Below are 24971 nucleotides of genomic sequence, written 5' to 3'. Positions count from 1 at the left end.
ACAGCCAGGTACAGATTCTGGGTCTGGTTCACCAAATCCTGGCTCTTACCAAATTATGGCTTGGTCCTTCCTTCCTTCCTTCCTTCCTTCCTTCCTTCCTTCCTTCCTTCCTTCCTTTCTTCCTTCCTTTCTTCCCTCCTTCCTTCCTTCCCTCCTTCCTTCCTTCTAGCCTTCCTTGTGCAGCCAGGAGTCGACAATTAGTTGTGTGAATATTTTCCTTGAATCCACATACTTTTTTTTGGCAGTCCTGTGTCATTTCCTTATATTCATGTGGAAACACCACAACTCTGAGCCTGCACCAGTGCAATTGAATGTGGCTGCAGAAACCCACACAGACACCCTGAGTAAATACTCTCTTATTAAAGTAAGGGCCATTAATCCTCAGATGGGTTCTTGATGCAGCCCTGCAATCACGCCAAAGTTCCAGAGAGCATCCACCCTTCTGTCTCCCAGGAGACTACTGCAAGTTTTCTCCCCTCATATCACTAGACTATACTCATCCCTGCTGAATATCTGCCTGGGTTGGCACTCCTACCAAGCCCAGGGTATTCTTAAACTCAACCACCTGTATAAATCTCTCAAGGGAGGGATTGGGATTACAGTTGCCCCCCCCCCTTTCCCCAATCTTCATGCTGCCATTTGTTGGTTTCCCCCATAGCCTGGTGGTTTCACTTCTTGCCAGCCCATCCTCCTTTTTCACCTTTTGCATTTCCTCCTTGTCCTCTATTCTGCCTTAAAATGTAGGATTGTTCAGGGCCTAGTTCTGAAGGTGCTTCTCTTGTACCACATACAGAACCTTGCCAAGAGCCTGTCCTGTGGCTTAGTAGTAATTAAATGATAATTGCCCATTCCCATTTCCAGCCTTGATATTGACTCAGGACTCTAGACCTTTCTATGTAACCAGCTCTACCCTGTCTTCTTCATCTCAGTTAAACCACCTCCATCATTCATGTTTCTTTGACTAATACTCTGAGCACTCTCCTTGACTCCAGTTTGTAAGTATTCATTAAATTTCATGCTGTCATCTAATATTCACATTTCTTCCATCAAACTCCATCTAGAATTTTATTTCCTTCCCTCTGTTTGATACAAGTCAGGGTCACGCTTCTCCTGGATTGTTCCAGCAGCCTCCCAAAAGTGTCCTAACTTCTACGTGTGACATCTCATTTTCATTAGGAAATAAGTCTGACAGGTTACTTGAAGATAGAAAAGATTATGGTGCTCCCTGATTCATAGCCTTCAGTTTCTTTCCATGCCATTTAAACTGATGGTCAAAGTCTCCTGTGATGGCCTGGGAGGCCTTGCATGATTCCCACCCCTACCTTAAAACATACTAGAGGAAGCTGTGCTTTGGTGGTGCTTACTTCTGTATGTCTGTGTATCCAAAACAAGATAGTTCATGTCCTTCAGGTTTCAGCAAAAAGCGCATCCTCTCAGTAGAGCCCTCAATGGCTACCTTACTCTGCTCCACTTTTCTCCATACAGCCAGTCTTCATTCACTCTCCTGCATATTTGACTTCCTGGAGAGAGGCTGGCCTAATGTCCATGAGGTAGTGGCTCGTGCTTGGCTCATTGTCATCTCTATTTGTAGGACCTAGAAGTGTACCTGACATATGACATCACTGAACAATACAGGATATGTGACTTTGGGATATCAGAGGCAAGCCTTGAAGTACAGTGATTTGAACAGAAAAATATATTGCTTTTTCAGTTTTTAAAGATGGAAGTTGAAGGTCCAGATGTTGCCAGGGTTGGTTCTTTCTTGAGATCTTTCTCCCTGGCTTGTAGATGGCGGTCTACAGTGAGTGCACTCACAGGATCACACTCTGTATATGACTGTGTCTTATCTGCCCCCTGTAATAGGGACCGCAGTTACACTGCACCAGTGCCCACACATTCTACCTCAGTTCCCTCATTAAAGACCTTGTCTCCAAATGCAGTCACAGTCTGGAGCAGTGAGGTGAGGGCCACCATGGAAAGGACTGAAGGAGCACAACTGAGACTACAATCTAACCAGTGACTAGTGTGTAGAGGGTGAAGAATTTGCAGAGAAAACATGAGTCTTTTGTAGAGTAAAGGTCAGGACTTGAAGGTGAAGTGAGGCTTGGAAAGGAAGACTCACAGAGAGGTTCGATTTTGATGAACGCATGTCAGGAAAATAATTAATGTGGCTGCAAATAGGTATAGGCAGAAATGCAAGAAGGCATAAGGGAGAGAAAAAACAGGAAGAGGAGGAGATAGGACTGGTGAAGTTGAGGGACAAGGGAGGACAGGGTGGTCAAGGTTTGCTGAGGGAGGTAGCAGATCCAACTTTTGATCTAAAAAGATTTAGCAAATACCTGTTGTGGATAAGACAATGGCTCTGTCCAGATGCCTCTTGCTCCTGAATGAAAAGGAATGGACCTTGAGGTCAAAGGTCCTGGTTTTCTCAGGACATGCTAAAGTGCTTTAGGGTGAGGCCCATGTCCTACGTGACTTTCCTGGTCTTACCAGGGGAGGAGGAAATTGTGTTTTCCATGGAGTGTTACAGTTTAGCTCTGATATCAGAAGGCAGTGGAGAATTTGGAGTTCTACATGGCCATGATGATACCAAACATGTTATAGCCCTTTGTCTAGCTGCTGTGCCAAGCATGGCAGAAGAAGCAGGTAGATGTTTGAAACTGGCTGGCAGACAGGTCAGGTGAGACACAGGCTGGTGTTGCTTTAGCAGTTGTCAGCACCTAGCTATCAGCAATGTAGCAGCTCTGCCATCACTGTGCCTGCCTTGATCAACACTCAAGCCTCAGGCATTCAACAGTGATTCTTCCCCAGAATAAATGGAGTCTCAGAAGGTCATGGTAGAAGGATGGCGTGAGCACAAGAGAGCCAGCCAGCCAGCCAGCCAGTCAGCCAGCTGATTTTTATTTGTAAACCTTGGGCAGTGGGGAGAGGTTTGAGGGTGTCTGATACACTATGTGCCAGGACACTTGATTTACATGCAGGGATACAGTATCTCATTAACATGCAGTAGCATGGGGTCCTTTCACAAGAAGGAAAACACAGTTCATAATTATCCTACGGATGGAGGAAGAACTTCCAGGTAATAATAAAGGTCATTTGCTAGAGGCTGGACGTGCTTGCTGAACAGTTTCTTACCAGGAAAAGGTTGGGGTTGTAATCTCCCTGAGGGCTACATGATACTCCTGAGAGGATCTGTAGGTCTCAGATCAGGGGAAGGGAGAGCCCCACTGAGAAAGGGAGTCCAGTGTAATGGACTGAACTCAGTTGGATATCCTGATATGCCAGAGTTTGACCTCTCCAGTAGCACCCCACAAGCCCCGGTGCCAGATTCCAGTGATGTCGAAAGATACATGGTCCCTAGTTCCAAGAAAGAGGAGGCACCCAATGTACAGAATGCAAGTCAGACTCACTGTGTCTTAAGCTCACTGGTAAATACCAGGCCAGCTTTAAATGATCACTTCACTGACTCTCTGAGCAACTCTTTGAAGCAGGCACTTTTAGCCTCATTCCTATTTGGCAGATAAACAAACTGAGGCACAGATATGCCAATTCACTTGCTGAAGATCAGAGAGCAATATGTGGTCCTGCCAAGAGGTGGAGCAAGGCCTTGTTCTTGAGGTTCCACTTGTCCTTCCCCTCCTTTGCCATAAACAGAGCTCATATGCCTCTAGGCCCTGTAGATAATGCTGAGAACAAAAAGGTCAGTGTGGCAGCGGGTGGAAGGCCTGGCAAGGATCTTATTGGTGCTATGTGTCTTTCACATTTGTTTCCTTATATTTTACATGTCTTCAGTGTTGTCAACAATCTCGAGTACTGAAGCTTTATAATAATTCTTGATATCCAGTAAGTAAAGGCCCATTCTGTATTTTATTCTTACTCATAAATTACTGTGCAGGATTTGGGGCTTTTTATTTTCCACAGCTAGATTAATGGGGAAAAGACTTCACAAAGTTATCACAAAATACTGGGATGGTGATATGGATGATGTGTGTTCCATCTAAGCCATGAAGAATCTTACATGGTGGCAGAGGCATCTAATCCTAGTCCTTGTGGACTGGAGGCAGGAGGATCAGTAGTTTAAGGACCTAAAGTGAGTTGAGGGGTCAGCTAGGTTACACTGTATCCCATGTTAAAGCAAATAAAACAAAAATGAAAAATGTCCAGAGTAATCTGAGCAACAGGAGGTGACACCCTACAGTATGGCAGCTCTTGTGCAGGCCTCTGGTATTGAGACTCTTTGCCTACTGAGCCTTCCAGTTATTGTCTGATCCTAGGAAGTAGAGAATGTCCACTCCTGCTTTGTAGTTAGACTTGTAATCCAAGGCAGGCTCAGATATTGAATTGTCTCATCCTTTGGCAGCAGCTAGTGTTATAGCTCTTGCATAGGCATAAGAATTGGGGGCATTTCTTAGCCAGTAACACAAGCTAGCTTTAGAGCTCTTAGCCAAAGACTGGGAACATTTCTAGCCTAAAGACTTGTCTGCTCTATGGACCTTTTCTGGTGTCCCAGGACAGTGGTCTTTTCTGTGTGGTACTATGCAGAGAGGCAACAGAATATAACTCGAGGAGGAGAGAGAAATGGTTCTGTGGTTGTGAACATTTTTTGCCCCAGCACAGGACCTGAGTTTGGTTCGCAGTACCCATTATAGTGGCCTACAACTATTTGTAACTCAAGTTCAATGAGATAATACATTCTTCTGATCTCTATAGGTGTCAGACATACACATGGTATACATACATTCAGGGGAAACATTTAATAAAATAAAAGTAATCAAAATATAACATATAGAGACATATGTTTAAAAGATCAAATCAGGAAAGCAGCAACTGCTGAATGTCTCCCTATAGACTCATTGAGCCCAACTGCTATGCCTTGTAGAACCAGCCACTGTCATTGGGGCTTACATTTTAGACCTATCACAGCCTCACCACTAACCACCAATGACATTCATTAAGGATTATGTTTGAACAAATGACAACACTGACTCTGAGAACAAATCATAGTCATTGAAGTTTGTGTTTTAGGCCAATCACAGCCTTGCTCTTAACAGTAACCACAGTCACTTAAACTTGTGTTTTGACCAATCACAGCCCTGCCTCTTAGGACCAATCATAGTCAGTGGCTTTTATGTTCTCAGCCAATCTCCTAATCAGTGTGCATTCTAGAGTTGCCTGGATACAGTAGACATAAGACCACTTTACTTCAAGTGGGTGATAAGGTAAGGTTGACTCGGAGCTCCGTTGTAATGGCAAAATACTGAGTTATTTTTTTGTCTAATCTTGTACCAATCATTGATATAGGGATGGGGAACTCACCAACTGTAAACTGTGGATTTCATAATTTCACATTTCAGTTATATAAGTTTTTAGTCTAGTCTAAAGTTATGTAGTTAAGTATATACCTTATGTAAGCTTAGTTGTCTAACTTGGTGCTTATAAAATGTCTGTCCTCTTCTTGAGCAATACTATTTATACCACAGTTAACAATCTCATGGAATACACTGAAGCAACTATTTTCTTGACTACATTATTCCTCTATGGCTTTCCCTATTTCTATGCCTTCTTTGTGGCTAAACATCCTAAAATACTTTCTAGGCCCTGTGTCCACTCCATCACATTGCATTTCTTCTTCAGTCATCATCAGCCAGGCCATAGCTGCTACACTCTTCATCCTATGGCACCAATGCTACACACCCTATTCTCATTGCCTCGTTAGTGAAGGCACTTGAGTGCACTCTGAGGGCATGCTGTGAGACTCTTGACCTAGAGTCAGAATCCCCCAGCACAAACGTTGTACACCCCGACTATTTCTTTCTCTTGTGAGTAGAGGAGCTAATTCTTATTGACATAAAACATTGAGGTGGGAGGCTGTGTTACTGATGTCTTTACTGACTCAGGTCAAGGAGGAGAGGTGGTATGGCTGTGAAGGGGAACAGAGGACAAGATGAGGTGTGGTGTTCACTGAGCAGACCTGGGAATGGCCTGAAGATCCCCCTAGTGTAAGGCCTTTGTCCAGAAATGAAGAGTAGAATTCCAGCTTTTAGTTAGGGACTGGTGGTATGGATCCATGCAGAGTTGTTAACCTTGTCTGGCATATTGTGGATCCTGAGTTTTCACAGAACCAAATGGAAAATTGCACGTTGTTGGGTGAATTTTCAATGCCATCATTTTTAATCCGAATTGTATTCCACAGATTAAGTCTTCTCTATGATACTAATTATAACTTTGCCTTGGTAAGGTAGCTCAGTGGTTAAATGCACATGCCATGTAAGCCTGATGACCTCAGTTCACTCCTCAGAACCCACATAAAAGTGAAAGTAGAGAACTAACTTCCCAAAGTTCTCTTCTGACTTCCACTATAAGCTATGGTATACACAAATCCCACCTCCATTCAAAAACTAATACTTTTTTTCTAATTCGTAACTTTGAGAACTCTAATATCAACTGCTCATTATCTTAATATAACATCTCGCATTTCTTTTTTGAGAAGGAATGTCAGACGTAAGGGCCAATTTTGAAAAAAATGAAGCTCCTGTCTTCACTACCCATAAAGAGTACCATCAGACGGCGGTTATGGTAAGGGTGCTTTTGTTGCGTACTCTATGTGTAGATTGTGCATAATACAAGATGCACTACAGCACATCTCAAAGCATAGCTGGAAGACTAAAGGCCTTCAAGTAAAACAACAAGTATTACAACAGTACACATTCTTAAATGAAAACCTAAGCCACGTATGGACTTCTTTCTTCCTTTTATGCAGTTCATTATATAAAAAAAAAAAGGACTGGTAAGTATCATATAATGAAATTTGTGTTGTGTAGAGGCCTCAAAATTATCATTTGAAGTCTTTCAATAAGTTGTATAAAACCTAATGCATATTTGAACTACTATAGAAGGTGACTATAAACCACAGGGATGTTTATCGGCACAAGTGCAGGGGGAAATGCCTCCTCTGCCACCTTTTAGCTTCTGTCATGTGTGAGTAACTTCCCTGGAAAACCTTTTCTTAGAGAAGCTTTTCGTGCCACAAACATTCTGTAAGTATGAGCACAGCTGTCTTTAAGCAGAAAAAATGTTTAAAAAATTAAGGCCTCTGGAACGAGGTGTAGCTTGGGCCATTATTTTGAGCCATGAAAAGAAGGTGGAGTTTTTTTCTTTCGTCTTTTGTTTTTAATTTCAACTGAGGCTGGGGTTATAGCTCAGTCACAGCACTTACCTAGCAGTGTCAATACACTGACACCAATAAAAGCAGCATAATCTTTTGGATTAACACATAATGAATCCAGGAGCTGGTCAGTTGCTATTTCTGTGCTACAAATATCTCCATGTGTGTGAACCTTTGGGTGAGGATACACTCAAACCAGTTTGAAACCACAGCAGGTAATAAGTGGATATGTGAAAGTAATGGTTCCATTCTATAGTGATCAAGGTATGATCCAAATTTTCTACTTTCATGAGTTATCTTTGGTAAACTACTTCCTAAGAACTTATTTATCCAATCAATTTCAATTGTCCTGGCATAAAATTGATGATAACGTTCTCGAGTCATATTTATTATGGCTGAAGGTTCTGTAATGATGTCTACCTTTTGTTCTTAAAATTGTTGATCATCAGTTAAGAGCACTGGCTGCTAGCTGGGCGTGGTGGCACACGCCTTTAAACCCAGCACTAGGGAAGCAGAGGCAGATGGATCACTGTGAGTTCGAGGCCGGCATGGTCTACAAAGTGAGTCCAGGACAGCCAAGGCTACATGGAGAGACCCTTTCTCCCCCCCCAAAAAAAGGAGCACTGATGCTCTTGCAGAGGATCTGAGTTTAATTCCCAGCACTCATGCAACAGCTCACAATTCTCTGTAACTCCAGTCCCAGAGGGTCGGACAGACATGTATGCAGGGAAAAAAACCCACTCATACACATAAAATAAACTTGTTTTTTGAAGATTGTGGTTTTCATTATGCAATTCACTTTATCAGGGGCTTATCACCAGGATTTCTCTTTTCAAAGAGCTGATTTTCATTTTCTTTTTAAAAGTTTTTATTATTTTTATGGTTTGCTTTTCACTTCTTTCTTTCTCCTTACAATTTAATTATTTTACAGATGTCATAAAATGAAACATGCTTCTTTTCTGGAATGGCTTATTTCACTCACTAAAATATTTGGTGGCAGAATTCCCTGTAAAGGCTAAATAAGATTTACCTACTTGTTATGCTACATTTTTCAGAGCCTTTTATCTGTCAGTTGCTTGGAGTATATGTTAAGCTTTCTCTGCGGTAAATAAAACTGCTAAGTTTGGTTACTCTATAAAGACAAAAAGCTTGATGTGGCATTGGTGGTATAGTGGTGAGCGTAGCTGCCTTCTAAGAAATGAGGTTTATTTAGTGCAAGTTCAAAATTCTGCTTCCGTCGTGGATGGCCGCTTGGTTGTATCGCTTGTGAGATGGCTTCATGGTGGAGCTGGATTTACAGTGGAGGTAGCAAGTGAGAGAACAACCATACTGTAAGACAGAAAGCCAAAGAGTGGTAAGCAGTATCCCTAGTGACCTAGCACTCTGCTTCTCCTCTTACAGACCCTACCACCTCTCACAGTGTGCAATGGGGGCCAAGCTTTCAAGGCATGAGTGCTTGCAGGACTGGCCATATCCAAACCATAGTAGATTGCCTTCACCTTTTTGCTATTGTGAATAATGCTGCCAAGAATGTGGACAAACACAGTTCTTTGAGGCGCTGCTTTTTTCCTCATGTATATCTAGAAGAAGAACCATTAGCGTCTATGGTATCCTCTAATATGTTGAGGACTGGTCATATAGTTTCTTCATTTTAACCTTTCAGTGACATTCCCTGAAAATCTTCCTAAAACTTGCAGTCAGAGTCCTATCAGGTCCTGGCTTTAGGCTTACTTTAGTTTTGTTGTTGTTGTTGTTGTTGTTGTTGTTGTAGTAGTTGTTGATTTGGGTGGTTGTTTTGTTGTTGTTGTCATTGTTTATTTGTTTTTTTCTGTTACTGGGATTATAAACCAGGTCCTTTTGCACCTGGTAAGTACTCTACCAACATAAACACATACAAAACTCTCTGGCTGTGTTTTACCATGTATTTTAACTTATAAGTTGATGTCTTCTTTTCCTTTTATGGTAAAGATGGAACCCAGGTCCTCACAAACACTAGGGAAATGTCCTACCACTGAGCTATAGCCTCAGCCCCCAAATTGATATTTCTATGATAATTTTCTTTGGAGACCTTTTGCTTACATTTCACTTCTCAGATCACATCAAACTTCAAAAAACCCATGTTATCTATGTTCGTATGTTAAGTGCACTTTTCATGTCTAAAAATTCCCATGTTTAGTGTTAATTGGGTGCACACTGACATTTGTGTAAGTGACACATCATTTGATAAGTATCTCATGCCTAAGGTTAAGTAGATTCTGTTGTGTAGGAGGAAGAATTTAATTAGGTATGGTCCTACCTTAACGATATGTAAGAAATGGAAAACATTTTCAGTGTTCTATTATAATTATTTATGCACTTAGAAATAAAGCTATCATTTTATTATTGTTCCACTATTGAATTATATTATTATTATGTCTTTATTAGCCATTGGAAAACATTTCAACTATCATGAACATAGATGGAAAAGTCGTTTTTATATCACAGAATGTGTTACCTCTTCTTGGCCACCGTCTAGTAAGTTCTTCCAGATTCTGGAGAAGCGGGTCATTATGGTTTTCTGTTTACGGGTGATTTACTTTTAGCCTCATATAACCCATTGGTATCCAACTATGCCCATATTTCATCATCTTCTCCACTGGTTTTCGTGTCAAGTCAATAAAAACAAATTCTGGAAACAGTACATGGTGGTGGTTACAGCGTTGGTGGTCTCCGAGATGGATAGGAAAGGCTTCAACTGTTTGAGGTAGATAATACACAGGAAAACCATGGCCAGAATGGGCTGTAGCATGGAGCAGTTACTGGAGGGCAATGCAATTGGGTTGAAGCTCAGCACCTACCTATACCTATAGGTGGGCAAGGGCAGAGCTAGGTTCACAGGGCAGACTAATAGTATTAGTATAGAAAGCAAAGGCTGTTCTCTCTCACTCTCTCCAGGAAGATATTGTGGGAAAGACTTTATTAGATATTATTCTTGATGAACAAAAGGATGAAATATCTCAGAAGATCATTCTCCAACTTCCTTTGGCAAATGCAGGTATGTATACATGGCTTTGTTTTGTTTCAATTTAATTTTGGATTTTTGAGTGACCAGTAACACTCAGTTGAATAATTTCTTTCTCTCTTACCCCTTAGCAATTTTTGTCAAAAAAATATCAGGTAATATAGCTGATGATCATATATTCATTTAAGTTTATAGCCTATAATTTCATTCACAACATTTCTTACATTAAAAAACTATCTCCTCTGGAGGAATAGGGAGTAGTAGTTCATGGGCCCTGACTCTCAGCCAAGGAGCTAGTGACATTTCGTGGATACTGGGGGAAGGTGAGTGGGTTTTCTTCAATGACGTGGTCCCTGGCTGGCTGAGCATGCTCTGTCCCAGTGGTTCTCAATCTTCCTAATGCTGTGACCCTTTAGTACAGTTCCTCATGCAGTGCTGACCTCCAACCATAACGTTATTTTCACCAGTACATCATAACTAATTTTTCTACTGCTGTGAATTTTAATGTAAATATCTGTGTTTTTCAATGGTCTTAAGTGACTCCGTGAAAAGGTCATTTGTCCCCCAAAGGGTTATGAGTAGATGTGAAACTGGATCTGGGAGAGTTTGGGAGGCATGGGACATAAACTTGACCAAAATATATCACATGCGTATATGAAATTATCAAAGAATCAAGAAAATTATTTTATGGAATAATCATCCTCCACTCTGTCTTGTTCTTTATCCTAAGCCCTAATTACAGAAGTAATTCTCTGATTTTAGTAGTGCTATATAAATACCAGTATACTAGTCTACACATACAACAATGATAGCTCAGTGAGTATCAGTGTTCATGGGAAGAAAGTTGTGTTCTTTAAAATGTTCTTTTAACTAAGGAAGACTTTCATTGTGTGAAATAATCCCGCAGACTACATAACTTTGCCTCTTGCTCTCCTTAGTTGGAAGTCTTGTTGAATTTTGCTGTTGGGTAAGAAAAGGAAATGCGTATCAGAATGCCCAGCAAAGAGATGCTGAGAGAGGCAAATATGAAAAAAACAAAATGTATGCCTATGTGAAATTCATCTTGTACCTGCAGAATTATTATGATGGTAAGCAATCCATCCCATGATATATACATGATGATCAGGTGTGATGGATTCCCTGATTGCTAGCATACATGTTCTTGTGTTATTGGCCTTTACAAAACATCTAACATCAATAGACTCACAATTTATGGCTATGCCTATTAGGCATTAAAAAAATAGTAGTGACTTTTATAAAGTGGTCCCATATAGAAATATGGTAGATGACATCGGTAAATGATGGCTGTCTCACCTTAGAAAACAAAATATTTTTAAAACTTAATAAAAAAAGAAAAGGTTAATGCACTGCCAAGCTTAAAGGCAACTCTATGAACACCTAAAGTTACAAATGGATTGTGTAGCTTGTAAATCATACCACAGATTGAATTACTGGTTGGGTTGGGGGTCTAGAATTCTAGCATCCTATCAAGGACCAATATATAAAATATAAACACTAAAGTTCTGCACACTAACCTGGGGAAAGAAGTCATCTCTCTAACATTTTCACTAGACAAATCTATGCTATTTCCACATTTATGGCATGTATGCTATGGGGCCTGATGTTTAATTTTTAAGGTTTAAGGATGTGCAAGCAGAGAAATTGACATATAAAAAGTTAACTGCTTCAGAGCCATAAAATATACAAGACAATCAGAGGTGAGGTATAGTTTGTGCTTCAGGTAACCAAATGCTAATTAAAATATTTTTCATGTTTCTTAGAAATTAAAGGTGAAATATCTTTAAAACATATGGAAAAATGCATGCACACACACACACACAGACACAAACACACACACAGTTTTTTTAGAGACTTCCACAACAATCAATTGAGCAACAGCAAAAGACTGACCTCAGCACAAGTTTACATTTGGTTTTCATATTTTGGTGATGACCATCTGGGGAATCTGCAGAGCTTGGCTGTCAATGAAAGAAGACAAGAAAAATACCATGGCTCAAAATCTTGAAAAATGCCATTGGGGTGGCAAACAGCATTGTGATGTATTATTTAGCTGCCACCTTATTTATCCAGTATACTTTTTAAATTAATTGACATTGTGTCATCTTTAGAGTCATTTATGGTTTGGAAGAAATATGTTCCTAACAGCAGAAACATTCGGTCATCAGCTCCAAGGCTGTTAGGGGAGCAACAGTACTATCTCGTGGGAACCATTTCCATCCTTCCTAAGCCACACGAATCAGTGAGTATGTTTTATGTCTCCCTCACTTTGAAGGGCACATCATCTTTGCTTTCAGCAGCTGGACATCAGTGCAGAGGGACTCAGTATTCAGTGAGGAAGGAGCAATTGTATATTTGTTTAGGAGGTGAATGGCAGGAATCTGGACTTATTACAGTGATTACAGTGGATGGAATCTCAAGGATTTGGCACCAATGGGGGCATAAGTAGAACACCATGGACAGGGCAGTGTTAGCAGCCTAGATGAAGACCTCTGGCCTGTGGTACATGATCCTCTTGTGGTGGTGTAGCAGATCCATCACTCCCACATTCAGTTTTAGAATAAACCGCCTCTCCATATTGAAAACAGTAATGAACGTTGTATAGAAGCGAAAACTGAAGGAAGTTGTCTGTCATCTGCCATGAGAATGTAGACTTCAAAGATGTAGGACTCAGTCCCAAGATCTGCTTCCTCTTCTGAGAAAGAGAAAATGAATCTTACTTGGCCGATCCATATTCCGCTAGCCTTCATCAAGGCACCAGGACGTCTACTTGTGATTTACTCCAGTTTTTCTCTCTAGGCCTCTAGGACACTGTTCCTATACTGGTGTGTATTTTATAAAAGATGAGAACAGAAGGACAGCAGTCAGAAGAGTCTTTACAGTCTTTACAGTATGATGGCATAAAATCGTGAGCGGTGAACTTGAGTGAAAATGAAATTCCTCTTCTGGATCTACTAGGCTTGGGATAAATCATTTTGTGTATACTTTGTTTTTATACCTATAAACGTGGTGTCTTCCTCACACTGACCTGTGGATCAGTTGTAACTAGAATATGTAATGGATGCTATATATGTCAAGCATATTTTAGTATGCAGAGACATTTGAGTGGAAATTAGGCTGGGGCTTGACTGTGGGTTTGACTCTCAAAGATGCCAACATGATGATGGCAACAACGGAAATGGATATGCTAATCTTTCTGCAGGAACACCCCACTGAAATTCAATCCAATGTTATAGTTATTGACTCGGATGATGACATTCCTGTGAAGTGCCCCAGGTAAGAGGTATCATGGCTGTAAGTAACGCAGAGCTGAAACACTTTTTTACTAAAGAAATTGCATACAATACATGATCAACTAAGGATTTCAAATGAATCTAAGATGACCAATTTGCTGGTTTCCAAATCTGTGTATTTTCATGTATGTGAGGAACTATGTAACTGGTGTCTGTTGCATTATTTTCTAGATTGGTCCAATAATGGAACAAGAAAAAAATATACACAGTACATCTGAGATTGTGAGCCTAACTCTTAGAACCCACGTAGTAGAAAGAGAGGATTGATTCCTGAATGTTTTCCTTTGTCCTCCACACAAGTGACATACATGAACACACACACACACACACACACACACACACACACACAAACACACACTGAATAAAGAAATACATATTTTTAAAAACAGGAGTATTGAAAGCACACGTGATAGCATTTGAGATATGGAGTAAGGATAATCAATAGTTCACAGTTATCCTCTGTCAACTCTGTCTGTACAAGTAGAGACACTGAGAAAGCAAATAAAATATGAACTAGTTGACAAAACCTTACCATGAGCATATGTAACCTGAGTAGACCTTCTGAAACCATTTGCTTTACTTAAAATAGGTTGTCCTTGGTCTTTCTCATTGTGTAAAAAAAGTGTTCTCGTTATACCATTTGGATGTTAAGCTTAATCCATAAAGAGAAAAATAGATAATGGAGTATGAAATAAACACAATACCCAGAGATTTATCAAAACAAACATCTGAGTGGCTAGTTCCCGTCCTTGAGCTAGAGTTCTTTCTGTTTATGAATGTCTTTACTGTGTTCAGAGCAGAGATTGGGTTCTAACAGTGGCTTCTCATTGGATCATATTTCTATATTGTTCTAAAGAGGTCAATTAGAATAAACACTCTTTGGAGCAGTATTACAGGAGGTAGGGCTTCTGTGGGTCTCATGTGGCCACGCCACTATTATGAGCTCCTGAGTGCAGTCTTCCCGTCATGGTCCACATGACACTGTTATCTCCCTGATCTCTGATTCCTACAGCCTTCCTGCCCTACCTTCTGCAATACTCCCTAAGCCTTGTGTGGAAGCGGCTCTTACAGATGTACCATGTATATCTAAACATGCCAATAACACTTAATTCTCTATAGCTTGACTAGTTGTGAGTTTCAATTTTAACCACTGAATACTGCATAAATGAACTTCTCTGATGAGATCTGAGAACTGCACTAATCCATGGGCATAAAGACGAATTGCATAAAGACATTAATTTAGAGAGCACATTGACGCTATGCCCATTTAGCAAGGTAATGGCAAGTAGATTCACTCTTGGGGCTGGTGAACTCCCCAGCATTGTGTTCTTGATCAGACTTATAATACCAGACATATGTTTCCTCCCGTGGTATGGCCATCAATCCATTCAGAAATTGCTCGGTTGCCACGTAGCATTGATGCAACTGTTGTAAACGTGGGCATATTTTGCCATGCCAGTCATTATTGTTGATGACAGTGTTCACAGCTGGCAAAACTGTCACTGACTTTTTTTCTCCCTCCATCAGCTTATATAACCCTGTCTAGTGCAATGAAAGCTATCCAACAAAGAGCAAGTTTCCTGGCCAGTACACAACACACATTTTGATAATTCTTTCTTTATGGCTTTATTGAGGCTTGAAAAACGACGCCAGAAGAATGAATTGCAAAGAATTTGCCAGGATGAAGCTGCGAAAATGGAACATCCTAATTCAGACTCAGAAGTATGTACACTGACCACCGTTGTGTAGAACTATGAACCTTTATCCCTCTAATGTTGTTATTTACTTCATGTCTGTTACAAACACACACACAAACACACACACACACACACACACACACACACACACACACACACACAGTGTTGGCTTCTCAATTGCTTGAAGTATGTTATTATGTTTAAAGTGTTTGAGTTCTGCCTGTGTTTCCTATTATTTGTGTCTTATTCTATCCCGCTAGTCAAATGTATTCTCTTCTTTTGGAATCTCAGGTTGAGATTGTAGATATTCGACCAGCCACTCAGCAAAGGCCACTTGGAACAATTCAGACCAGGAAATCAGCTCGGTTGAGCACAAGCAGAAACATAAGTGCAACTACAAGGAAGTGCACAGGTACGAGGACAAGCCTTTCTTCCACGGGTTTTACACCCCTGATATCGAGTAGGTACAATGAGCTACTTGGAAGTGGATGAAATAAATCAGATGACCTTCAAGGTTGTTAGGAGGTTTAAAATAGTGTTCTGTTTATAACACTGTGAAATCACAGGTGTCATGTCCAATTTTGCTCATTTTCTGTAAATCTTTGAGATGATGATTCAGAGAAATATAAGTAAATATCTTCTCATAGATTCAAGCAATCACTGATCTTACACATTTTAGAAACCCCAGTTAGAAATGTGCAGACTCTCCTTTTTTTCTGTTGAATTTGTATTATTCACTTGCTTTTGATTTTAATACTGCAAACATTGTGATAGATCTGTCTTTGAATAAATAACACTTTATTGTTTATGTCCTTGCAGTGTCTTAGTGTAACAACATGTTTTTGTTGTTAGTTTTGTTGATGTTTTGCCGCAAATTTTTTATGTATTGTTCACCCTGTCCTAGAAGTCAGAGCGGGCCCTTTAGCTCCACTCCTGAGTGCAGAGATGACAGAATTATAGGCATGTGTGTTGCCAGGACAATGTAATGGAAGTAGCAGTGAAGGTGGTTAATCCCTCCAAAATACTGCTGCTTTTTTTATGTGTTTCTATAACAAAGTCCTAATTATACCATTGTATAAAACCTGCAACACTTGAGACATGGATCTCATTGCAGATAAGTTATATTGTGACATTTTCACTTATTATGGTTCATCTTTCTTTTCTCCTCAGTTTCAAATGTAGGTTTAATTGTCAAATAGTTTTAGTAGCACCACTTCCATTATTTCTGTAAGTTTCAGATCTCCTTTCCAAATAGTTCTTTGAAAACAGCACAAAGGTAGGGGTGTGTGTGTGTGTGTGTGTGTGTGTGTGTGTGTGTGTGTGTGTGTGTGACCATTTCTAACATTTACATGAAGAGTGATTGCACTTAACGTACTTATCTGAAGTTACCTTGTAGGGTTGTTCTGTGGAATTATATTCATTATTGTTAAACCAGCTGTGGAGCAATCCTTATAAGATCCCACAGCTAGCCTTTCCAGTCAGAGGAGCAAAGCCAGATAACCAGCAAGAGACATTGAAATTTAGCAGCATCTGGAGTGCTTGCTATGGCTTACTGATATTTATTTTATTTTTTCATTTGGAACCAGAAAATTGCAAATATACTATTAAGATGCAAAAGTGATTTGGAAGTGATTGATAGCAGAAAAGTTTAGTCAAAGCTCTGAGCACTGAAACTGTCAGGGAACTAGAATTTTCCAAAAGGACTAAAATGGAATATATAAAACTAACTGAATGATTGAAGAAGTGCAATTTGCTTGTATCCATAGCATTGTTGTGAAGTGTGCATTCTGAAGCTGCGTGGAGCAATTGGGATGTATCTGGTGGGGCACTCTGCCTGATCCTGATGCTTATATTTTGTAAATGTTTTTCATTTTGAACTAATTTTGGACTTAGAGAAAATTTTCAATGCAGTAGTCAGGAGGGAGAGGCAGAAGGGTCAGGGGTTCATGGCCATTATCTATGCCATGAGTTCAAGGCCATCCTGGGATTCATGGAAGTTGTCACAAAAATAAAGTAATTGGAATAGAAAGAGCAATACACGGGAAGATGGACAAAAGCAAAAAAGAATACCTATCCATTCCATTGTGATGCCCTTAATGTCACACATTACATAATCAAAACAACATTGGTTTCATTCTTATTACCAATGTGAGGACATTTTCATCTGTCTCCTTTTCTTAGAAATGTACAGTTAGCAAATTTCATGTCACAGGAAACAATGGATCACTTTCATTTATTCCACATTATGACTATATTGCCAATTTTAATCCCTCCATCAGCAGAAAAACATCTGAATTGCTTTCAAGTTTTTGATAATTATAAATAATTTTACTACAGACATTTTTTCAGAGGTTTTGCATGGAACTTTCAGTTTGCTTGTGTAAATTCCTGTCTGTGAGACTTAGAGTCATTTGTGACTTATTTCAACTTGTGGCTCTACAGTCTAAGAGGGAATCTGTATGATAGAGTTGAAATGCCCTATAGCTTTTTTCTTTTGATCTGGGACTCTTCTTCATAAGGAGAATGCCCCAGCAATATGTTCTCTATTTGGTATGCAGAGTTGAAAGCATTATCAATGTGAAGGAAGTCACACATGTGATGGTAGAACTCACTGCTGAGTAAAACCATTGGGTTTTATTGCAGTAGTAACAGCTACAAAGATCCTTGTATGACTGAGCTGCATAAATGATTCCTAAATACAATCTGACTTTCAGTCTTCCCCAGCCACACCTCACTTTAGTGCCAAGCTCAACACTGAATCCAGATTCCTTACTGAGATTATCCATTTTGCAATACTGCAATACAGTCTAGAACCTACCTTGGATAGGTCTCATCATGTTGAAAAAGTTCCTTAAAATTCCCTTTGCTGAGTGAGTGTGCTTAGCATTTATCTATGGAGTTGCCTTATGTTAGACAGGGCAGACAGACCTTGGGGACCATCTTTAAGGGCTACACTTACAGAATAAAACTGGTCCTGATAAAAATAACCCAGCAGATTTAGCTCTTCATGTAAAGTCCCAGCTAGCCTTATAAGGAGCAGAAACATTCAATCTGGCAAAGAAGCAAGACATCAGAAGTATTTTCATTTTAAATGTTTAGAAATTCTAGATAGCTAAATGTGTACCATTTTCATATACATGCCTTGACCAAATGAACCATCAGTGTCACCAGAAATTGGGTCCCTATGATCTCATACCGAGATTAAAATTGGCAAATGGTCTGACGGGCTCACTAGCAAAGTAGACTCCAAAAGGTAGCCCTTTTTGTGCCCATTACCAATACAATGATGTTCTTGAGTGGAACTCTAAGAATCAGAGTTGACAGCAAATTGATCTAATCGTCCAGGCAGTGAACGTCGGGTTTCAGATAGCTCATTGGGAAAGAGAGTAGGAAGGCAAGAGTTTCATCCTGCGGACATATGACTCTGACTGGGCTCTTTCCTTTCTGCTCACTCCTGTCCTGGTCTTCAGCTGTCTGCTTGAAACCCAACTCCTTCTGAATCTATTTTCCTCATTCACCCCATTTGGTTCCACTTACTTGGTCCTGAATCACTTCAAAATAGAGTCAAAAAAGAGTTCTACAACTGATACCTGTAACACTGCCTTTGTGCTTGTCCTCCTCCACTTCCTGGTGGGAGCTGACACCTTTACTTCCACTGTGTAAGTGCAGAAATGACTTAAATCCAAGGCTAAAGTTGAGACTTTGGCTAGGTCTGACTTCACAAAAGCTGGGGAATGGAGGGCCAGACACATATGCTGCAGACTAAAAGGAAGTTTTGGGTTCTCAGGACGGCCATTAAGCCAAGGGGCATCTGGAAGGAAGAATAGTACAGGAATCCTAACTTTCCAAGCTCTCTTTCTGTCTCTGTCTCTGTCTCTGTCTCTGTCTCTGTCTCTGTCTCTGTCTCTGTCTCTCTGTCTCTGTCTCTCTCTGTCTCTGTCTCTCTGTCTCTGTCTCTGTCTCTGTTCTCTCTCTCTCTCTCTCTCTCTCTCTCTCTCTCTCTCTCTATCTATCTATCTATCTCTCTCTCTCCATTCCCCCCCTGCCTCTCTCTCTCCTCTGCTAGTACCTTGTAAACCAATAATGCAAAGATACTTGTCAGTGGCTCACTGGCTTGAAATAAAGGAATACTCCTATCACCACAGAATATTTCAGTTTACCACTCTCCCTGCTTTTTTTTTTTTTCTTTGCAGCATGCCTCTTCTGCTTACCTGAGAGAGACCAGGCAGCCTGGTCAAGATAATTCTGCATATTTTCTGACTGAAGAGAACACCATCAATCCTCACCCCTAAGGGGAAGATGAGGCAGAAGACCTAAGTCCATGGTCTATATGGGAAAGGGACATACAAGAGTCCCTTGATGTGAGAGGGTGGGTGGGTTATTTTCTTTACTCATAAGTTTAGTTTTTAGTTGTTTCTTAAGCATAATGAGTTTAATGGAAAGGAAGCTGCAAAAGCAAACTATTACATCCAGATTAGTGTGTGATAACTACTATTCATTTCCATCTGCTTGCTCCACACTTTTTCAAGTATACGTATATACATCTGTGCTTTTGCTGGGGCAAGCTGCCTTCAATGGGCAGAATTCTAGGGTACTAATGTTTTTGCCAAAATAAGAAATGCCACAGAGGTTTGAAATGCAGAAAAATATTGTTCCATCACGCCCTTTTTTTTTTTTTAAATCTCGGGCCTTAATCTTGATTTATTCATATATGTCTTCTGTGGTCCTATGCCACTTTGTAACCTATATTCCACACAACCAATTTGAGAAGTAATATCTGTTCAAAAAAGGGTATGTCTTTGCTTAATAAACACTATATTGTACTGCAAGTATTGTGTCTGTGAGGCTGACTTTGAAATCCTAGGAATATTTCTGACTTGGTAGACCCACACTTATGTCCTGATGAAGAGCCTATGTTCTAGAGAGAAACATTTCATGCAGTACCTGTTCCTGGCACATTGGCCTGTTTTCTACACTTACAGACTCCAATGGCTGGAACCCTCCTCTGTGGCTATGAATATAGGCACCCTTTTTGCACCTGCAACCTTTTTGGTTGGTTGATTTGTCTTTGTGTGTGTGTTATCCCCATCTTACTTTTAAAGACAGTGTCTACCACTGCACCTGGAGCTCACAAGCAGGCTAGATTGGCTGGCCAGTACAGTTCAGGGATCATCTCCCCAGAATTGTGGCCACAAAGGTGATTTTGCTTGTTGGTCATGTACCAAGAAGAACATTTCCACACTATATTAAGAGTGGTAGGAGTGGGGGGGGGTCAGGGGCATGGATAGCTCTACCAGAAATCACCCCATTTGGAGATGAGGTCTTAAAGAGGTATGGCCCTGAGGGCAACAGAAGGATGGTGGTGGCATGTGGGCTTTTGATAGCTACTCAAGCACCCTGGTCCCAGTGTGACTTTGGAGTTCACTCTAATTTGCTGGACAGCATCCATAGTTCTCAGAATCACAGCCTAAGCTCTGCATTTGCAAAGTTGTTTTAGCAATCTGCTCTTCAGCTGAAGAATATGCCATTGGGGAGCAGAACACTTTCCTCACAAAGCACAGGACTTCTGAGGACAGCGGTAAGCTTGAGCACTTCTTAGGAAGGCATGGGAATTCCAGGAGGCCTGAGGCCACCTGTGGGCATGACTGCTTCTGCCCACTGCTTAGAATGTGGCTATTCTTGGAGATAACCTCCTTGAGCAGCCCTGCAATGGCTGAGCACAGTCACACTCACTTTGTCAGGTAGTTCATCAAATGCTGACACTCACCAGAGTTTCCTGCTGTAGTTGTTGCCCCTCCTGCATATGCTCAACTCCTACCAGCTGAGGGTAAGTAGAGGCACAGAGAAGTTCTCCAGAGATTGTGAGCAGAGGAGTCAACAGCTGCAACCCAGGAGCTCGGTCCTTCTCTCGAACACCACAGAACAGCTGCAACACCTTCTAGATTGAAGAGCCTGGAAAGGAAGCCCCGGGACCTAGCCTGCCTTCTCCATCCTCAACACAGTAGTCATTAGCTCTAAGATTCAAAGTAGGTGGCTTTGTAAGCTCTCCTGTGTTTCTCCACTCCAACAACAATGTCAATAAAGTGGCCCCAAGCTGAAAGCACCTCACTATAACCCAGTGAGGAGACATGGGGTGGTAGAGTCAGTTTGACCTTGTTTATCTTTTCAACATGAGGCCAAGTTCAATTCACCCTCCAGGGAGAGCTCAGGAGTTACATATTAGTGTGGCTCACGCAGGGGAAATGATGAAATTCACAAGAGCTTCCAGACATGGTTTAATTTAACTTCTACACTTGCTCATTTCCACATAGAAAGGACAAGACTTGGCTTATATATAATGGAATATTATATATACACAGATTTACAGCTGCATATTCATGAGTTTTCTGTGGCATCCAACATTTATAAAGATTCTTAGTCCCAAATGCATTTTATAATAAAAAAGGAAGAGTATTATTAAGACTATCAGCTTCAGTCCACACCCTTCCTCCACATCTTTTCATGCCACAGTAGCAGCCAATAGCCAGGGCTGTGTATTGAGCAATGTTTTTAAGTGTATCTTGCGGACAATGAAGGGGAAAGTAGGCTTGACATGTTGTAGCCTGTGGGTATTGTTCACCCTGACTGGGCTGGAGACACGTTCCTGTTAATAACTGTCCCACCCGCTGTGATCTCAAGCCACCTGAAGCCTTGCTCCTGAGCCCCTGCTGCACTCCCAGCTCCTGCTGGGATTCTAACTCTGTCAGAGGACAGCCTGATAGACCCCACTGATAACCCTCACCTCAGGCTCTCTGACTAACTGAAGCAAGAGCCTGCTCGCCTGATGAAGGATTAATGTGTGTGGCCAGAAGCCTTACCTTGCACTAACTGACCTAGGACTACTCTTGCCACCCAAATTACACATCACCATGGAGTGGCCCCAACACTTTAACCTCAAGCTGGGGTCATCAGTGACAACAAATGGCTGCTGGGAGAAGGAGATTGAGGGTTGTTTTTCTGGCAATATAGACTCTCTCATGGGCTGTCTGTGTCCCAGTGAATGACTCCACACCCGTGCACATACTGGCTGCACTGAAGAGATTCAGTGGGCAGAGAGTGGTGGTAGGAAAACTTATGTGTGGAGTTAGGGGAGAGGGAGAAGGACAGACTGATCAAAGTACATGTTATTCATTCTCAAACACCAAATTAAAAATCAACTCTCAGATTCAGAGCTAGGTTTCCATTAACTATGCCACAGGGGATGTTAAATGATTAGGCTTTTCATCAGGAACAGTAAGCAAGGCTCTGCTGCATGATCATCTATTGTTATGCAATGCAATCCCAGTCCCCCCTTATTGGTCCTATCTTTTCCTTCCCTCTGTAGTTGTTTCTTTCCTCTCAGCATGCACTCTGCCTTCAGCTTTGGTGAACCATTGGGTATGATACAAAGGTTCTGCAACTTTCTGCCCTCGTGCATCGCCAATATCATAAGCAGCACAAAGTTCTCTTTTGTCTCTGCATCTTTGCCCACAATGCAGGTGGAAAGGGCTCCACGTGGGAAGAGCCGCAGGTGGGAAGAACCCCAGATGGAAAGGGCCCCAAGTGGAAGGGGCTCCATGAGAAAAGGGCCCCAGGTGGGAAGAGCCCCAGGTGGGAAGAGCCCCAGGTGGGAAGAGCCCCAGGTGGGAAGAACCCCAGATGGGAAGAGCCCCAGGTGGGAAGTGCCCCAGTGGGAAGAACCCCTGGCTCTCCTAGACCATTCTTGACTTTGTTCAGCACCTGCCATAAGTGCATCAGTGCTCTTTTAAACTGCTCCCATGATGGGTAGAGGTTGGCTCAGGTCTTAGATGTTCCTACTACTCCCAGAAGTGAGGGCCTTGCACATCTCAACTGGCTTTCCACAAATATTCAAGGCTTGTGACCCTGGTGCTTAGTCAACACTAGGAAAATGTTGCCCAAAGAAAATCAGTTACTTGAGACATGAGCGTGTGGGAAATAAAGACTGGCATGTAGCCCTGCACAGAAGCTAAGATGATCAGGCAAGACAGCATTCCACCTCTGCTCTGTCTTTCTGCCTCAAGTGTAAACTCATCCTAAGCTTATGAACCTTAAGCAGTAAATGGGTTTAGGCTTAGTCCTTGGAGTGAGACCCTTCTACCAGTAGATCTGGTCCCTGGCTTAGCTGCAGTCTGATGAAACCAGGGAGCTAATGAAACTTGGTGGATGAGACTGCTCAATACACTACCAACAACTTGGTGGCTCCAGTTAGCCTCTGGGCATTCCTCCATGGCACACACAAGTCCTGACACTGCAGAGACATGGGGGTGGTGAATGGGTGAAATTTCTGGAGTCACTGATGTTTCCTGCCCAGATGGAGGCCTTGACCCCAAAAGTCAAAGGGTAATTAACCACATAGTCACCTTGGTGATGAAACAAAACCCACAACCCTACAGAATCAAACCATGTCAAATACAGAGAGGCCGAGGTCAGCAGACAGGACAGGCAAATTGCAGTATTTAGAATAGCGAATTCAAGTGTTTGTGTAATCCAAGTTCCAGCCTGTGGGGAAGGTAGGTGGAAGAGGAGCTGGAAATTCACCTGACTGGGAGTGGGGTAGGACTTCAGCAAGGAAACAACCTCTAGGTTTTAGGAGAGGGCTGGTATCATGGGATGATTTAAACCTGAGGCATTGGGTATGCCGTCTGCTAGGCAAGCCAGTGTAAGGAGGGTACTTGTGCACAGTAAATGCCTTGAGAAAAGTGGTTTGGTTTTCTGGTTTAGGGCTGATTTTTTATTCCACATGTGTCACCTGCCAATGACCAGTATCTAGCCATGTCCATCTGGGATTTAGGGTGGAGAATCAAGACAATACTTTGACTTTTTACCTGGATCATCTATGAATCCCTTTGTTGACTCCTGGGTTTACAAGGTAAGGTTAAGACAGTTGATTGACAGCAGGGACTTCATCTGTTCTCTGAAGCTCTCCAGGATCCTAAAAACAAGGAACAGGCGAAGAAACACATGTTAGTCATCTCTAAGTCAAACTTCAGCTCCTCCCCTACCCCCCCTTCCCCGTGCTCCTATGAAGGCACAGAGCAAGCACTGATCCTGTGAAAGGATGACCTCCTAATTGATTGCATCTTTCCTTCTATTTTCCTGGCCCAATTGGGTCTTCTCCCTTGGTTCCCTCCTCTAGTCACTGTATGTTCTTCTCTCAGTCACCAAGATATCTGCCTGACTCTTCCCTGTAGGCTCAATTTTCTTAGCAAATAGATTTTATTATGAACTTATTGACCGAGAGTACCTCACTGATAACCCGACTAACCTAAATAATAGGAAAAGGAGTTTTAAAAATACAATAATGAAACCATAAAGATATCAGTTCTGAGGAATGGTTATCCTGGCAGAATCAGCAGGATTTCTTCTGCAGGAACCTGGAGCAACCAGAACCCATAGCCTCAAATGGAGCCCAGAGCCCCGAAGCCTTCCCTCCTGCAGTTCTCTCTAGGAGCACCTTGAGGCACAGGAATGAATAGCCAAAATTATCCCCAAGTCTCCAAAGGATCCGCCTCTTGTTTTGGGCTCACATATATACCTCTTCTCAGAATTTGTTCAAGCGTGTTTTTCAGCTGGTTAATAACCAATCTCCCCCACATGGTGATTTGATTTCTAAGGGGATAAACATCATCTGCTCTCTCACAAGTCTTTTTCTCATCCTCAACTTGTGATCTAAACAAAAACATGTTTATCTCTCCTTCATCTCCCCTTTCTATTAAATAAAATAAGTTATATACAACAAAATAAGAATTATCCAGTAA

The 24971-nt window shown here is 41.4% G+C and overlaps 1 protein-coding gene and 1 long non-coding RNA gene across 6 annotated transcripts in view; one reads left to right on the top strand and one right to left on the bottom strand.

Annotated features, from left to right (window-relative positions):
- Window positions 1-24666, top strand: part of LOC311601308 (circadian clock protein PASD1-like) — a 53429-nt gene extending 28763 nt beyond the window's left edge. For 2 of the 5 annotated variants that reach the window (XM_084788694.1, XM_084788696.1), the window contains exons 2-9: window positions 6491-6576; window positions 9590-9679; window positions 10100-10199; window positions 11105-11254; window positions 12296-12426; window positions 13387-13460; window positions 15112-15199; window positions 15466-15980. In XM_084788694.1, coding sequence (XP_084644820.1) covers window positions 6493-6576; window positions 9590-9679; window positions 10100-10199; window positions 11105-11254; window positions 12296-12426; window positions 13387-13460; window positions 15112-15199; window positions 15466-15666 — 918 coding nt within the window. In that variant the 5' untranslated portion in view covers window positions 6491-6492 and the 3' untranslated portion in view covers window positions 15667-15980. Of the gene's footprint in view, window positions 1-3715; window positions 3844-6002; window positions 6577-9589; window positions 9680-10099; window positions 10200-11104; window positions 11255-12295; window positions 12427-13386; window positions 13461-15111; window positions 15200-15465; window positions 15981-19367; window positions 19921-24583 lie in introns of those variants that run through there. The other 3 variants (XM_084788695.1, XM_084788698.1, XM_084788697.1) reach the window with 3 other exon arrangements.
- Window positions 7798-21223, bottom strand: LOC311601326. Its single transcript, XR_014780504.1, has 5 exons — window positions 20942-21223; window positions 12675-12879; window positions 12078-12145; window positions 9660-11126; window positions 7798-8494 (listed from the first exon to the last, which is right to left on the bottom strand). It is a non-coding gene; the product is annotated as an uncharacterized lncRNA (long non-coding RNA).
- Window positions 24667-24971: the final 305 nt, after the last annotated feature.

The sequence above is a fragment of the Acomys minous genome (genome assembly GCF_964271855.1).
Source record: "Acomys minous genome assembly, chromosome: 7".
Taxonomy (NCBI): domain Eukaryota; kingdom Metazoa; phylum Chordata; class Mammalia; order Rodentia; family Muridae; genus Acomys; species Acomys minous.
This window is presented reverse-complemented; position numbering and strand designations above follow the sequence as displayed.